At 47.4% G+C, this 13,785-nt stretch overlaps 1 protein-coding gene across 6 annotated transcripts in view; it reads right to left on the bottom strand.

The window, feature by feature from the left end:
* Positions 1-4,203: 4,203 nt before the first annotated feature.
* GGNBP2 (gametogenetin binding protein 2) overlaps positions 4,204-13,785 on the bottom strand; it is a 32,123-nt gene continuing 22,541 nt past the window's right edge. For all 6 annotated transcript variants that reach the window (XM_080982933.1, XM_080982935.1, XM_080982937.1 and 3 more), the window contains 7 exons: positions 10,166-10,340; positions 9,713-9,907; positions 8,797-8,941; positions 7,100-7,225; positions 6,306-6,451; positions 5,332-5,574; positions 4,204-4,440 (listed from right to left, as the gene is read on the bottom strand). In XM_080982933.1, coding sequence (XP_080839059.1) covers positions 4,237-4,440; positions 5,332-5,574; positions 6,306-6,451; positions 7,100-7,225; positions 8,797-8,941; positions 9,713-9,907; positions 10,166-10,340 — 1,234 coding nt within the window. In that variant the 3' untranslated portion in view covers positions 4,204-4,236. The remainder of the gene's footprint in view (positions 4,441-5,331; positions 5,575-6,305; positions 6,452-7,099; positions 7,226-8,796; positions 8,942-9,712; positions 9,908-10,165; positions 10,341-13,785) is intronic.

Here is a 13,785-nt window from a genome sequence, read left to right as displayed (position 1 = left end):
GTACAGTCCTTTGCATGGTTCAAGTCCCCTATATTAATTAGCCTTACTCTTTTGCAAGTATGTTTAGGATCAGAACCTAAACCACCAAGTGGGGAGGGGAGGATTTTAAACACTGCCAACATCCCCATGGAAGCAAGTGGGTTTGAGGATTCAATTTCCCTCTACGCCACTGTGGCACGGAAGAAAACCCTGTCTATAATAATAATAATTTATTTGTACCCTGCCCATCTGGCTGGGCTTCCCCAGCCACTCTGGGCGGCTTCCAACAAAGATTAAAAATACATTAAAATGTCACACATTAAAAACTTCCCTGAACAGGGCTGCCTTCAGAAGTCTTCTAAATGTCAGGTAGTTGTTTATCTCTTTGACATCTAGTAGGTGGGCGTTCCACAGGGCGGGCGCCACTACCGAGAAAGCCCTCTGCCTGGTTCCCTGTAGCTTTGCAAATGTTCCAGCGATGGGTAAACTCAGTGTGGTGCAGTGCTTAGAGTGTTGGACTAGGACCGGGTTCAAATCCCCACTCAGCCATGAAGCTCACTGGGTGACTTTGGGCTAGTCGCTGCCTCTCAGCTTTGCCTGCCTCACAGGGTTGTTGTGGGGATTAAATGAGGGAAAGAGCCGTGTGTGCCACCTCGAGCCTCTTAGAGAAAAGATGGAATATTCTGTATACATGCATATCCTGGCACAGTTACAAATTGATACCTCTTTTCTGGAGGTGATTCAGCAGAGGCTGAATTTCTTTCTCAGGTCCAGTGGGCTGGCTGTGGCCCTCAGAATTTCTTTATCTGGCCCTTAGAACTCACACCAAGCCACACCTACTCTGCCTAGCCCCCCCCCCCACCTGCCCCACTCCCCACTTTTTTTGCTCAGCTGAAATGTGAGCTGAATCCCTGATCTCACAGTAGACCCACTTTAATCAGGGCCTCTGAAGTGGATCCTAGGTGCCACAATCAGGGTAGCAGCAGGCCTAACGGGATCCAGGAGTGAGGCCAATTCCATGAAGTGGTGGTGGCAGCGGATGGTGACCACTGGAACTCATAGGGTGGGAAACAAGGAGTCCAACAGTAGATGGCACTATAGCCTATGGCAGGTGGAACCAACTGGTTCTAGGTTTGTCCCCTCATCTACTGGATTCTATAAGGGTAACACTAAGAAGGCAGAAGCTAACAGGCAGTGCCACCCCCTTGACTGGTTGTATTTTTTTTTATAATAAAACAATGAATAGGGTGGTGATACATTGACTACTGCAATTGACACAATATCACCAAGGCAACTAACTGTAAATGAACAATAAACTTCCATAAAAATGGCAAAAGTCGTTTCTTTCCACAATAGGTTTCATCTTAAACAATTCCAAATGCAGTAACAAAGAGTCCACTTGTGATGTACTCAAATGTCGTTCCAGTAATCAGACATTTCGTCGCTAAAGAGGGAAGATCGTATGTAAACGGCTTAAAGCAGGGGTATATCTGTCCCCATCTGCATGTTTCCATCAAGAGGTAGTAGAAAGAGGACGATGTCCTTCAGTTTGTTAAACGGTCCATGGACGCCTTTAAATGGTCCTTAAAGACCTCCCTCTTTAAGGCTGCTTTTAAATGGGTAGCCAGTGGCTGTTACTGGGGTTTTGGTCTATATGGTCATATTAATTCACTCTGCTTTCTTCATAGTGCATTCTGATTTAAACATAATGAAAAGGCTGTTTTTAACCAGGGGTTTTAAATTATACTGCAGTGTGCATTCTTGCTTTTGAGAAGCAGTTTGTTTGAAATGAGGTTTATGCACTTTTTCAATAAAAGTATTTGTGGTAAAAGCTCACATGGAGATTTGCACTTAAAGGAAATGAGACTTGCAACAAATTGTTGCAGTGCATCTGTCCAACAGGAGCAGTCCCCATTAGTTTAACAGCCTGTGGCTCTGGAACATGTGTGCACGCCTTATTAGACATTAGACTGGGGTATGTGTTTCTTGGAGTGGGGAAGGCATAGGTTGCCCTCTTTTAAAAATACAGGGATTGGTAGTTTTTTTCTTTTCTTTTGCAAACAAGGCTCCCTTTCTCTCTTTTGGGGGGGGGGGTTCACCAATCCTGATGAGTTTAGAGGTGCAAGTTTTCTTTTGTGTCTTTTATAACAGGTGTGTCAAAACCTTTTCAGAGGTGGAGAAGGGTGTGTGTAGAAGGGAATTTATTCACCTAAAGACTTCCAACATCCCCAAGTCCTACCATGATAAATCCAATACTGGCTTCATCACCTGCCATTCCAGATGAAGCTGCCCATTTTTCTGCTGAAAGGGCCACTCGACTCACTGCTTACGTGAAATGCAGAGAGCTCTTCATTCGATGTCTTAAGCAAGCCAACTCCATCAGAAAAGCACCCGTTTTGCAACCGTGCAAACATGTTCAGAGTGGTGGTTCAGTTCGTGCCACGGGACGCTGCAAATCACCAGGGGAACGGTCAGGGATTGTGGGAGCCTCACTAGTTCAGAAGATCAATAGCATACCAAGGATAGAAAGAAGTTTCATCAGAGCAGTGGTCTTAGCGAGCTCCACAATGTTCCCACAAACTGGTAAGCGTGATCTTGGACTTTCAATCATGCAGAGTAGATGCTCCACCACTGGGGTACAGTTGGACTGACAATATATTAAAAAGCAGCAAAAAAACCAAAACCCTTAAGTCAAGAGAACTGTCAACCCAAGACACTCTTGTGTACGGCCTGTCCAGAGTTGGTGTTTAAATACATGAGCCAGTTTTGACAGCCACACACCTGGGCCACAGAAATTCCAGCAAGCACGTTATATGATAAGATTTGTTTTCAGTTTACTTCAATTTTTTCTCACCTTTCTTTCCAAGGAGCTCAAGCCATCATACAAGGCTCTCTCCCTCTCCGGTTCCCCTGGTATTCAGAGCCGATACCGGAAGTAGGATGCAGCCATTAGTAGCTTTATCCTCCGTGAATTTGCCTAATCGCCTTCGCTACCCTCTTGTGGAATGAGGGTTTGGTTTGGTAGTGTATTGTCTTGTATCACATCCCATTTGGTATCCAATGGGTTCACAATCTGCTGCCATCTGTGCTCTATATTCAAAGCAGTACCATGCCCCTTTAAGCAAACATAGCTTCCCCCAGAGAATCCTGGGAGCTGTAGTTTGCTAAGGGTTCTGGGAGTTGTTAGGAGAGCTACAATATTCAAGAGTGGTTTAATAGTCAATCCTTCTTCCCAGGGAACTCTGGGAATTGTAGTTCTGCAGGGGAAATAGGGGCCCTAACAACTCTCAGCACCTGCATGAAACTACGGTTCCCAGGATTCTCGGGGGGGGGGGGGGAGCCATGACTGTGTTGTGCAGATGGCTTAGAAATGGAACAGTTGTGAGCTGCTCTAAGAGTGGGATATAAACAAAAAATCAACTACAAATAGTAGTCCCAACGTAGGGGTGATTAACCAGTGGCCCTCCAGATGCTGTTGGACTCCAACTCCCATCAGCCCCAGCCAGCAGAGAGGAATGGTGGGAGTTATAGTCCAGCACCAACTGGTCAGCTACAGATTTCCCAGCCCTCTTCTAACATAGGGAAAACATGCCTGGCTCTGGAGACATTTCAGCACTCTTTCACCGCAAGGAGTAGAAACATGCACACCCTTTTTTGTTTGATTTTACTATGCATATTAATAAATATTCTTTATTTTTAAATTTTGCACATTGCGCTTCAACATATTACATCCAGAACATTTTTTTCCTCTTTTTGCAAATGGATGTCTACTTTGTAAAATCTTTATATTGAGTTCATTGTCATTTCTGTACAGAATTATAAGTACAACATTACTTTTGCCACTAAGTTGCTTTTTTTTTTTGTCTGTTTGTTAAGTGTCACAGTTAAGAGAAACATTGAATGAAAAGACTGAGAGAAAGAGAGAGACAGAGAGACAGAAATGGCTTAAATTATGAAGGTCTAAGGGCTTGCCTCAATCTAGCCAAAACTAAAGATCCAAGCCTGAAACGGGTGCCAGGAGGGGTGGGAAGGGGAAGAAACCCAAAATTAAAAGTTATCACCTCCACCAGCCTCCTGCACAGGAGTGGGGGCATCAGAGAGAAAAAAAGAACGAAAGGAAACAGAAAGCCACATTGATTTTTTAAAGGTAAGATTTTTGTTTAGTTGCTAAAGAAAGTGTTTTGTTTTCGAAGACAGAAAAGGCGCAGTAGTCGTCTCGAAAGATTTCATTGAAAGACAGAGCTAATTTTATTGGGTTTAGTTCGCTCCGGCTGTCGTCAGCCAGCCGCTACAAACCGGCCTCCTGTGATCGTTCAAGCGGCAGTATTTGTTAAATTTCTCCTTCAGGTGCTGGCGGTACTGCTCTCTATTGCTGTAGAAAGACTTGTTGTTCGCCATGAACGACTGGATCTCGTCTTGCGAGATGAAGATTTCCTCGTCAGAAGTGCATTCAGATTCATCCTGCAAATGAGAAGAGGCGGCAGAGGGAAGGTGAAAAAAAGGACACGCAGGGCACCCCGATGCTGATCTCAACCCTACTTTCTGCCTGTTTCTTAAACTTAACAGGTGGCATTCTATGCTAGTCCTATTCAGAGTGGACCTGCTAAAAGTAACAGAAAGGTAGAGTCGGAAGGGATCCCCCCAGGCTAATCTGATCCAATGCAGGAATCGTATCTACAGAATTCTTGACAGATTACCACCTGACCTCTGGTTAGAAACCCCCAGAGAAGGAAAGCCCCACCACCTTCTTCAGGTGAATGTTGGAAGGCTTAGGACAGATAAAGTCATTTTTCAAGCAGCGCATAGTGATAGCCACCAACTTGGGTGGCTTCAAAAGAAGATGGGACAAATTCATGGAGAAGGAGAGGGCTATCGATAGCGACTGGCCATCAGCTTGGCCACTGTGAGGACAGGATGCTAGAACTAGATGGGCCACTGGCCTGAACCGGCAGGCTTGTCGTATGTTCTTATTCAAAATACAGAGCCGATATTTGAGGAGCTGGTGGCTGGGCCTAGGAAACTCGCCACGGTCTAAACCGCTGGTCCATGGGCAATGGGAGTGTGCTTTGCTTCACCAAAGAACAACCAGAAGCTCACTTGGAGCATCATCAGGTAAGGGTGTGGTTCTCGCAAAACAGCCTGGTGGGCCAACTGGGGAGGCCTGACGGGCTGCATTCGGCCCCCGGGCTGGACGTCTCCCACCCCTTGGCATTTTAGTTAGCCCAAGTTGCTTAAGGCTCAACACTTCAGCAGCCAAAGCTTTGAGGACGGCTCGGCAGCTAAGAGGCAAACCAACGCAGCTCTCTCGGCACCACCATCCACCCAGAAAAGGAAGCCTCTCCGGCTACTTACGAGGAGTTCCACCAAGCTCTTGGCACCTTTCCCAGAGTCTGGAGTGGAGGCTGCATCTGGAAGTTCTGCGCACGACAGCGCCGTTTTCCTGTGCTCCAACCACGGCTGCCCGCCCTTCTCTGCACGGCAGCAGGTGTCAGTGTGCGGGTCTTTGGTCTTGTCCCGGTGGAACTCCGTGTGCATGGCATTGCCGGAGCTCTCGTGGCTACTCGGGTCTACGGCGCAGTTGCTCAGCTTTTGGATCTGAAGCCGGAAACCCGTGTCCAGGGAAGGAAGGGAGGGTTACTCATTTATAGGTAAAGGTAAAGGGACCCCTGACCATTAGGTCCAGTCGCGGACAACTCTGGGGTTGTGGCGCTCATCTCGCTTTATTGGCCGAGGGAGCCGGCGTACAGCTTCCGAGTCATGTGGCCAGCATGACTAAGCCGCTTCTGGCGAACCAGAGCAGCGCACGGAAACACCGTTTACCTTCCCGCCAGAGCGGTTTATCTACTTGCACTTTGACGTGCTTTCGAACTGCTAGGTTGGCAGGAGCAGGGACCGAACAACGGGAGCTCACCCCGTTGCAGGGATTTGAACCACCGACCTTCTGACTGGCAAGTCCTAGGCTCTGTGGTTTAACCCACAGCGCCACCCGCGTCCCTTACTCATTTATACCTGCACCCAAATTAGGAGCAACTGGCGATGCGCTTGGAGTCACTCACCAAAATGGGGCAGGAGCAGGGGAGGGGAAGGGCAACCTGGTTATGGCATGAAGCTTGCTGGTGACCTTGGGCAGGTTGCTCATTTTCAGCCTAACCTGCACCTCGCAGGGTTGTGATGGGAATTAAATGGGGTGGGGGAGAAGGACGTATGTCACCTTGAGCTCCTTGGAGGGAAAGCGGGACAAAAATGTGACGAAATGAAAATGCATTCACTGGATTTGGTTTGGCTTCCCCTAGATGACATCGGGCTGCAGAAAACCTCAGACTTACATGTTCGGCCTCGCCCTTCTTGCTTTTCTTTTTCTTTTTCTTGCTCTTGCCTTTCATGTTGTTGTCTTCCGAATTTGCCCAGCACTCCACACAGCTGTCCCCGTCCTCCTCCTTGTCCTCGCAGCGATGGAGGCAGGGGTCATCACCTGCCAGGCAGAAGGTGGTCCACTTTAATGAAAAAGAAACCCTGGGCCAAGCAGAACCCTCCAGATCGCTTTCTCTCTGGCCCACGGGGCTGTTCCTAGAGACACACAGGCCCCACTCTGCACCCTCATTCAATGCTGGCCTGTCCTCTTGGCTTGCCTGGATGGTCGAGAGGGGGGTGTGCATGTGTGTAGAATAATAATAATAAATTTTATTTATACCCCGCCCTCCCCAGCCAAGACCGGGCTCAGGGCGGCTAACACCAAATATAAAACAATTGATTAAAATACAACTTAAAAAACAAGATTAAAATACAACATTAAAATGCAGCCTCATTTCAGCAGAAACTCAGAAACTTTTTTGGGGATGAAAATGTCAAGTCTTCACCAAGGCTAACTATCCAAAGTGGTCCTACGTGGGCCAGAAAAAGCCAGGGAAGTCCCCAAGTAGGAGTTCCATCACAGAAGGAGAAAGGAAAAAAGAAAGAGGGGGAGGGAAGCTACTCTACAAAATTTACATGCATTGCTCTGCTTGCTTTTGCCTCCGGTCCCTGCCCAGCCAGGGCTGATGGGAGTTGGAGTCCCATGGCCTCAGGGGGGCCACAGGTGTATTCTACTCCCCTGCCCTATGCAGTTTTGCAACAGACCTACCGTTTTCGTCATGGTTGCAAATCCCTTCGGTGCAAGCGATGTCCGAGCCCTCCCGCGACCCCGTTTCGCTGCCCTCCATGCTGGAGGAGTAGCCACAATCGCTGCCATTGCAATGTGCAGATAAACCTAGAAGGGAGGAACAGAGAGAGGAAGGAAAAAAAGGGGATTGCTCAGCAGAGCGAAAACACATTGTGTAGCATCAAGGCTGAGAGTATTATGTGGATATTGTTTTATTTTTTTACATCTGTATACCAGTAAGAACAATAGTTCTGAAGAAAAATACTACACTTTTGAAAATATCATGCCCTCCTATATTTTAGTAGAGCTAATCCCTCATACTGCAGACATCTGAAGGCAGCCCTGATTCAGGAAACTTTTGAGTTTTTTGGTGTGTTCCTTTATACACAGTTGGAAGCTGCCTGGAGTGGCTGGGGCAACCCAGCCAGAGGGGTGGGGTACAAGAGAATACTACTACTAATAGTAATCATCATCATTATCATCATCATCTAATCTTAGACAACAGAATTTTGAAATCCTGGTCTAGATCAAAGAATGGATCTGTTGCAAACTTTATAAATGACTATGGTACTTTAAATGAGGTGTTTTAAAGGGCATATGCTGGAGGTAGCATACAACACACAGAGTGTTTTCAGTTCACTTTGTATATACAGTAGTACCTTGGTTCTCGAACTTAATCCATTCCAAGAGCCCGTTCGACTCATGAAACCGTTCGAAAACCAAGGTGCGGCTTCCAATTGGCTGCAAGAGCTTCCTGCACTCAAGCGGAAGCTGCGTTGGGCATTCGGCTTATGAAAAAACATTCACAAACCAGAACACTTATTTCCAGGTTTGTGGCATTCAAGAGCCGATTTGTTCGACAACTAAGCCGTTCGGGAACCAAGGTACCACTGTAGCCTTAGTTCTGTAAGTATCATGTTGTAGTTCTCTGGTCTGCCAGTAGGTGGCCGTGCCAACTGCAGCATGATGACAGAATGGCGGGTGGACAAGGAAGCAAGTGGGGCAGGTGTTGGGACAGACCAGGTGAGCTGCTGAGGAATGACATTTAAAGGAGGGGGGTGGGAGGCGATTCAGAGTGGCTTGCTTGCAAGGGAAGGGGGGGGGTGTGAGCTATGGAGGGAGTGTTGTGAGGGAAGGAGTGGTGGGTTGGCGAGCAGCCCCTAGTAAGCATAAAGGTAAAGTTAAAGGGACCCCTGACCATTAGGTCCAGTTGTGGCCGACTCTGGGGTTGTGGCGCTCATCTTGTTTATTGGCCAAGGGAGCCGGCGTACAGCTTCCAGGTCATGTGGCCAGCATGACTAAGCTGCTTCTGGCCAACCACAGCAGCTCACGAAAACGCCATTTACCTTCCCGCCGGAGTGGTACCTATTTATCTACTTGCACTTTGATGTGCTTTCGAACAGTTAGGTTGGCAGGAGCTGGGACCGAGCAACGGGAGCTCACCCCGTCGCGGGGATTCGAACCGCCGACCTTCTGATCGGCAAGTACTAGGCTCTGTGGTTTAACCCACAGCGTGTTGCAAAACACTAGTTTCCATATTTCAGTGTAGAAGGGTTCCCTAAAGAGCGCAGACCAGCTCAAAATGCATTAGAGCTGAGGATCAAGAGGAACAGTGCTGAAGTTTTACTGCTTGAGGGTCCGTCCCCCCCGACAAATCCCACCAAATTCGAACAACATACCTTTCTTTATTTTGGGTGAACCCAGTAAAGTGCCAGCAGTGGGACAAGTGCAGGAAGTGTTTTCGTTGGTCACAATGACCTCGATGCAGCTGCCTCTCTCTTCTGTGCTGCCGCAGGCTTTGCAACCGCTTTCCAAGAAGTTTTCCTGGAGGGAAAGAGGGACGGAAAGAGGGAAAAGATGGAGGGCAACTGAAGGACAGAGGGCAAGAGACGGGCCTGGACTCAACCAGCGACAAGCCTGTGCAACCAAATTAAAAATGTCATTTGAGGAATTCCTTTTCTCAACGCAGGCAGCCCTGGTGGTTTATTTGTTTATAAGGTATTTATATGCCGCTTGAAATTTAGAGGCAGTCTCTAAGCAGTTTACCAAACGGTGATGAATACAGCAAACAAAGAAACTGAGAATCTAAATTACAAAGCACTGCAATATTAAATGAAAAACTACAGTATAAATCTCAGAACACAAAAATATATTGTAGCAGCACATTTTGAAACATTTTGAGAATTAGAGATCCCTATGTCTGTTAAGACAGATCTGCTGCAACAGCAGTGTTTGCCAACCTGGTGCCCTCTAGATTCCACACTGTTGCTGAAGGCTGAGGTGACCTTGGGGGCTAGGAGTGCCTTTTTCCAGCTATGGCTCGTTCACTAGCTACAGCCCCTGTTGGGCAGAACTGACTTGGCTTCTGTACTCTGTGTTCTGGTAAATTCCAGGCTGGATTACTGCACTGGGCTCTACGTGGGGCTGCCCTTGAAGATGACTCAGAATCTTCAAGGGGTCCAAAATGCAGCAGCCAGGTTTCTAGCTGCGGTGCCCTTCCTATCTCATATAACCCTTCTGAAACAACGGCATGGGTTGCGGGTTCCTTTCCGGACCCAAGGAGTGGACGTACAAAGCTGGAAGGCCAGCACTTACCTTCTCCTGGCTGCTCTCCTTCTCCTCCCCCCCTTGCAAGGGAGCGGGGATCTCGCACGCACACTTATTTTTTCTCCGGTTCTTGCGCTTCTGGCGCTTCTTCTCCTGCTTGAGCTCTCGCACCCGCTCCTCTTCGGAGAACTCCTCGCAGAGCTGCTCCAGCCGGCTGATGCCCTGGACTCTTTCCACGGCCATCTGTGCAGGAAAGAAAGAGAGGAGGAAATTCTCAGTTGCATGAGCCTGGGAGACGAAGGGAGACTTGATTTTCTTTTAAGACTTTCTTTCCCCAAAGCAACTATTATGACATATTCTCAGCCCAAAATGCAGCAACACACACACTCTCTCTCCGCCCCACACATTATACGCTCAACTTTTTAACTCAAGTCTTCTCCAACAGCTCTTAAAGCCTTAGTTGCATGCAAGTGGGGGAAATCCACCCTGTTTTCTCAGTACCTCGAAACTTTTGCGCAAAGCATCAACGCCAAGGTAGAACAGCATCTGCCAAGTCTGCTCCTCCGCCCTCAGCTTCTGCCAGATGCGGTGCAGCCGTTCGTAAAGATGGATCCCCAAGCAAGTCAGGACCTCCTCTTGGGCGATGTCGATTGTCTTTGCATGTCTCTCCCTTCGCCTGGAGGGTTAAAGGGTTAACGAGAGTTGTTAAAGGGGGGGGGGTCCTCCCGATCTGCCAGCCTTGGGCAGATCTCCTGCAACTCAAGTCTGCTTTAGAAGCCATTTTTGGAACAGGGAAAGGACCAGAGGTTTATTTACCAGTGTAAAACCTCAGCACGGCTACCAGGGAGCCACTTATATTTTTCTTGTTGCAAAACGATTTCTAAAAGCTGCTGCTAAATACTTTTAACTCATGGCTACTAGTCGCAATGGCTATGCCCTAGCTCCAGTGTCAAAGGTGGTATGCTTCTGAATACCAGCTCTGGCCTTCAAAGAAACAGCTCTGAGCATGCTCAGAACCAACTTATGATTCTGACATGGTCTAAGACAGGGATGTTCTCAAAGCAGTCCTGATTCCTCTCTTATCTGTTCCAGGAGCTATGCTGGCCTCATAGGTAGAGTTGAAGTGGGAGCCTTCCCAGTGGGGATGAATTTCACAGAGTCCAATCAGTCCCATGGTTTTTTTTCCAACATAAGACACACACGGAAGCGACTTCTTTGCCGCCGCTGTATTTTGGATTAGAACTGGGAGTGATGCAGAGATCTGACTGGTTGGCCACTCTGAGAACAGCAAGCTTTGGGTCTGATCAAGGGCTCTTTTGATGTGCTTACGATCTTTGGTGGTGGAAAAAGCACCAGATTTAGGGGTGTGTAATAGTAATAATATTGAGAACCATTTAAAAAAAGCATCTGTACCAATCGGAATTAAACCTGTAAAGAGCCAAGTATGCAGATAGTGCAGGGTTCTTTGTTACAAGCATCCGATTGAGACCTGGCCCTCCCTTTGCATTCTTGATACAAGCTTTAGAACCAGGGGACAACACCATCCGCTTTGTGTGCCCAGCAGGGCTGTGCCTCAGTTGTCTGCCTCTCAAAACAGCAAGTGGTCCTCCAATGTCACACGGCAGGCTGCTTTTGAAAGACAGGCTGCTTTTGAAAATGACGGAGACTTTAAAACGAAAACAGATTGTGATGTGGCGGTGGTGGACGGCGTCTCCTAAGCACCTTCGGAGAGGGATATGGGATGTGGATTTGTTCCACAGGCCACCTTTGACTCACGCATCTGACACCACAGTGCTGCGCAAGCCTCTACAACCAGGTGGCTGCCGGTGCATGAGGCTTTGACTGAGGGTCCTTACATCTGGCATCATATGGTTTCAGGTGTAGGGCTGGTGGGCCTGGCCTGGCCTAAACAGCCTCACAGACCAAATGGGCAAGGTCTTAAATCCTAAATTCTTATAACGTGTAGATCCAACAGCACTGTGAATTCCAGACAAAGGCTACAACCACAGATGTTTTGTGTCTTTGGGAGTTATGCCCAAGCAAATCAATTGTGGGTACACCTGTTCATCAAGGTGCAATTCAGCACCCATTAAGCAGTCAACCATCCCCCACCCCTACAGGCTACTTTTTGACATGTGGGCAGGTCTGCAGAGTTGTCAATCGCCTGACGTAACGGCTTGCAGAGAGCTGTGTGCAGCATTTTGAAGCCCTGGCAATCTGTGGAGGCTTTGGAAAACTCTGCAAAAGCACCGATGGTCAGCCAACTGCCAGGTCTTGCAAAGAGCCACACAGCTGTGTGGAGATAAACTGGAGCGCGGAAAGGTATTTGAAAAGCATCATCTAGTTATAATGAAGTTTATGCCACATGCAGGTTAAGATGCCAGCACGCGCGCGCACACACGCGCGCACACACACACACACACAAAATGCCATTCATTGCACCATCACCTATGCAGAGGAGAACCCTGCTAGCAAATTGCTTGGCCTAGGTTTCTACACGTCCTCAGAGCACGCACACAAATACTTTGGGTTTCCTGTTCTTGCAACCCAGCATGTGGAGGAAATCACAGCAACCAATTCACAAGCGCAATTGCTGAAGCCACTTTGCAAAGAGAAAACTGCCCAGCAACCAGCTGAGAGAGGCATGCACACTCATTAGCTGACAACTAAAGCTATCCCAACCAAGTGCACCTAAGCTCAAAAAATGTAATTTTAAAACTTCTCTTCTTGCACTCCTAACCTAGTTGCAAGCAAGCATGGAGGGGGGTGGAAATGTGGAATTCACTTGCTCAACTTAATGATCAGAGGAGGATGAAATAATGCCTTATGCTAGATCTATTTCTCTTTTTTGAGGGGGGGGAAGGTGCTGCGGGGACAAAAACAGAAAGGCATCCGACACCATTTTTTAATTTCTTTTTAAAGCAGGGGGTTCTCTGGTACAAATATAACTTGTTTTAATGTAAGGGAACTAGAGGTATGATAGGATATCAATGACATTTTGAGAGAGAGAATCTGTGGTCGTAGACCTATAATATTATTTATTAAATTTCTAGACCGCCCTTCATCCAAAGACCACAGGGCTATTTACAATATAAAAACACAAAAATACGTACCATAACAAATAATAACCCCCCTGGAGCAATATTCCTAAGTAAAACTGGAGGCAGTAGTTCTTTTGAATACCAGTTGCTATAAATCACAGAAAGGGAGCAGACACATGCATTTGGGTCCTGCTTTTGAGATTCCCATTTGGGCACCCGGTTAGCTGCTGTGAAAACAGGCTGCTGGGCTAGATGGGCCACTGGCCTCATCCAGCAAAATCCGATTTCATCAGTCAGCAAGCAGACAACCATTTTAAAAACTATCCAAAGGCACATCTGGGCTCATCGTACACATTTCTTGCACAGGCCTTTAGGGGTGGGGAGATCAGAATATCCTTCCCATTTCAAGTACCTCTATCTATCTATAAGAATACTGGGGTATTGCAGTTTCATTTAGAAACATGTATGTGATGTGCAACAATTGCAATGCAACTAAGAAAAACCATGCAAAAATTAATACCACCAGCTGACTGTTGCGGAAAACATTTTATCCTAGTTGTCCGCAGAAGCCTGGCGGCAATGAACAGTTTCAGTTTTGTGTCCCATGTCAGATGAGCCTTTCCAACTTGGGGGGATGACCAGCAACACTCCTGAAGGTGATCTCCGCGATCAAGCTGGGATATAAGGGTTTGGGCAAGGCAACTCGATTGGGGCTTTGTAAATTAATACAAGGACCTTGATTCCGGCTCAGCCATGGACAGGCAGCCAGGGTGCATGTTGTACTTGTGCTGAGCTGTGTGTATAAGCAGCCCTGGGACCGCAAGGCGAAGGGCTGGTTAAAAATAGATGCAAATAAACAAAGCTAGAGGTTTGCCTGCAAGTCAACACACCAAGTTAGGGCCCAGATGAACTGCAAACACACACACACACACACACACACAACTCGGAAGCAGCGCTTGCAAGAGCAAGGTGAGCTTGTCTCCCCGCAAAAGGGTCAACAACACAGCAGAGAAAGATGGAAGAGAGGCACGCACACCACATGTATATATCTGAAATATACATTCAGTAAAAAGGGGAAAA

The sequence above is a fragment of the Podarcis pityusensis genome, assembly GCF_964106645.2.
Source record: "Podarcis pityusensis genome assembly, chromosome: 15".
NCBI lineage: Eukaryota > Metazoa > Chordata > Lepidosauria > Squamata > Lacertidae > Podarcis > Podarcis pityusensis.
Note: the sequence above shows the minus strand (reverse complement) of the source record. Positions and strands in the feature narration are given on the sequence as shown.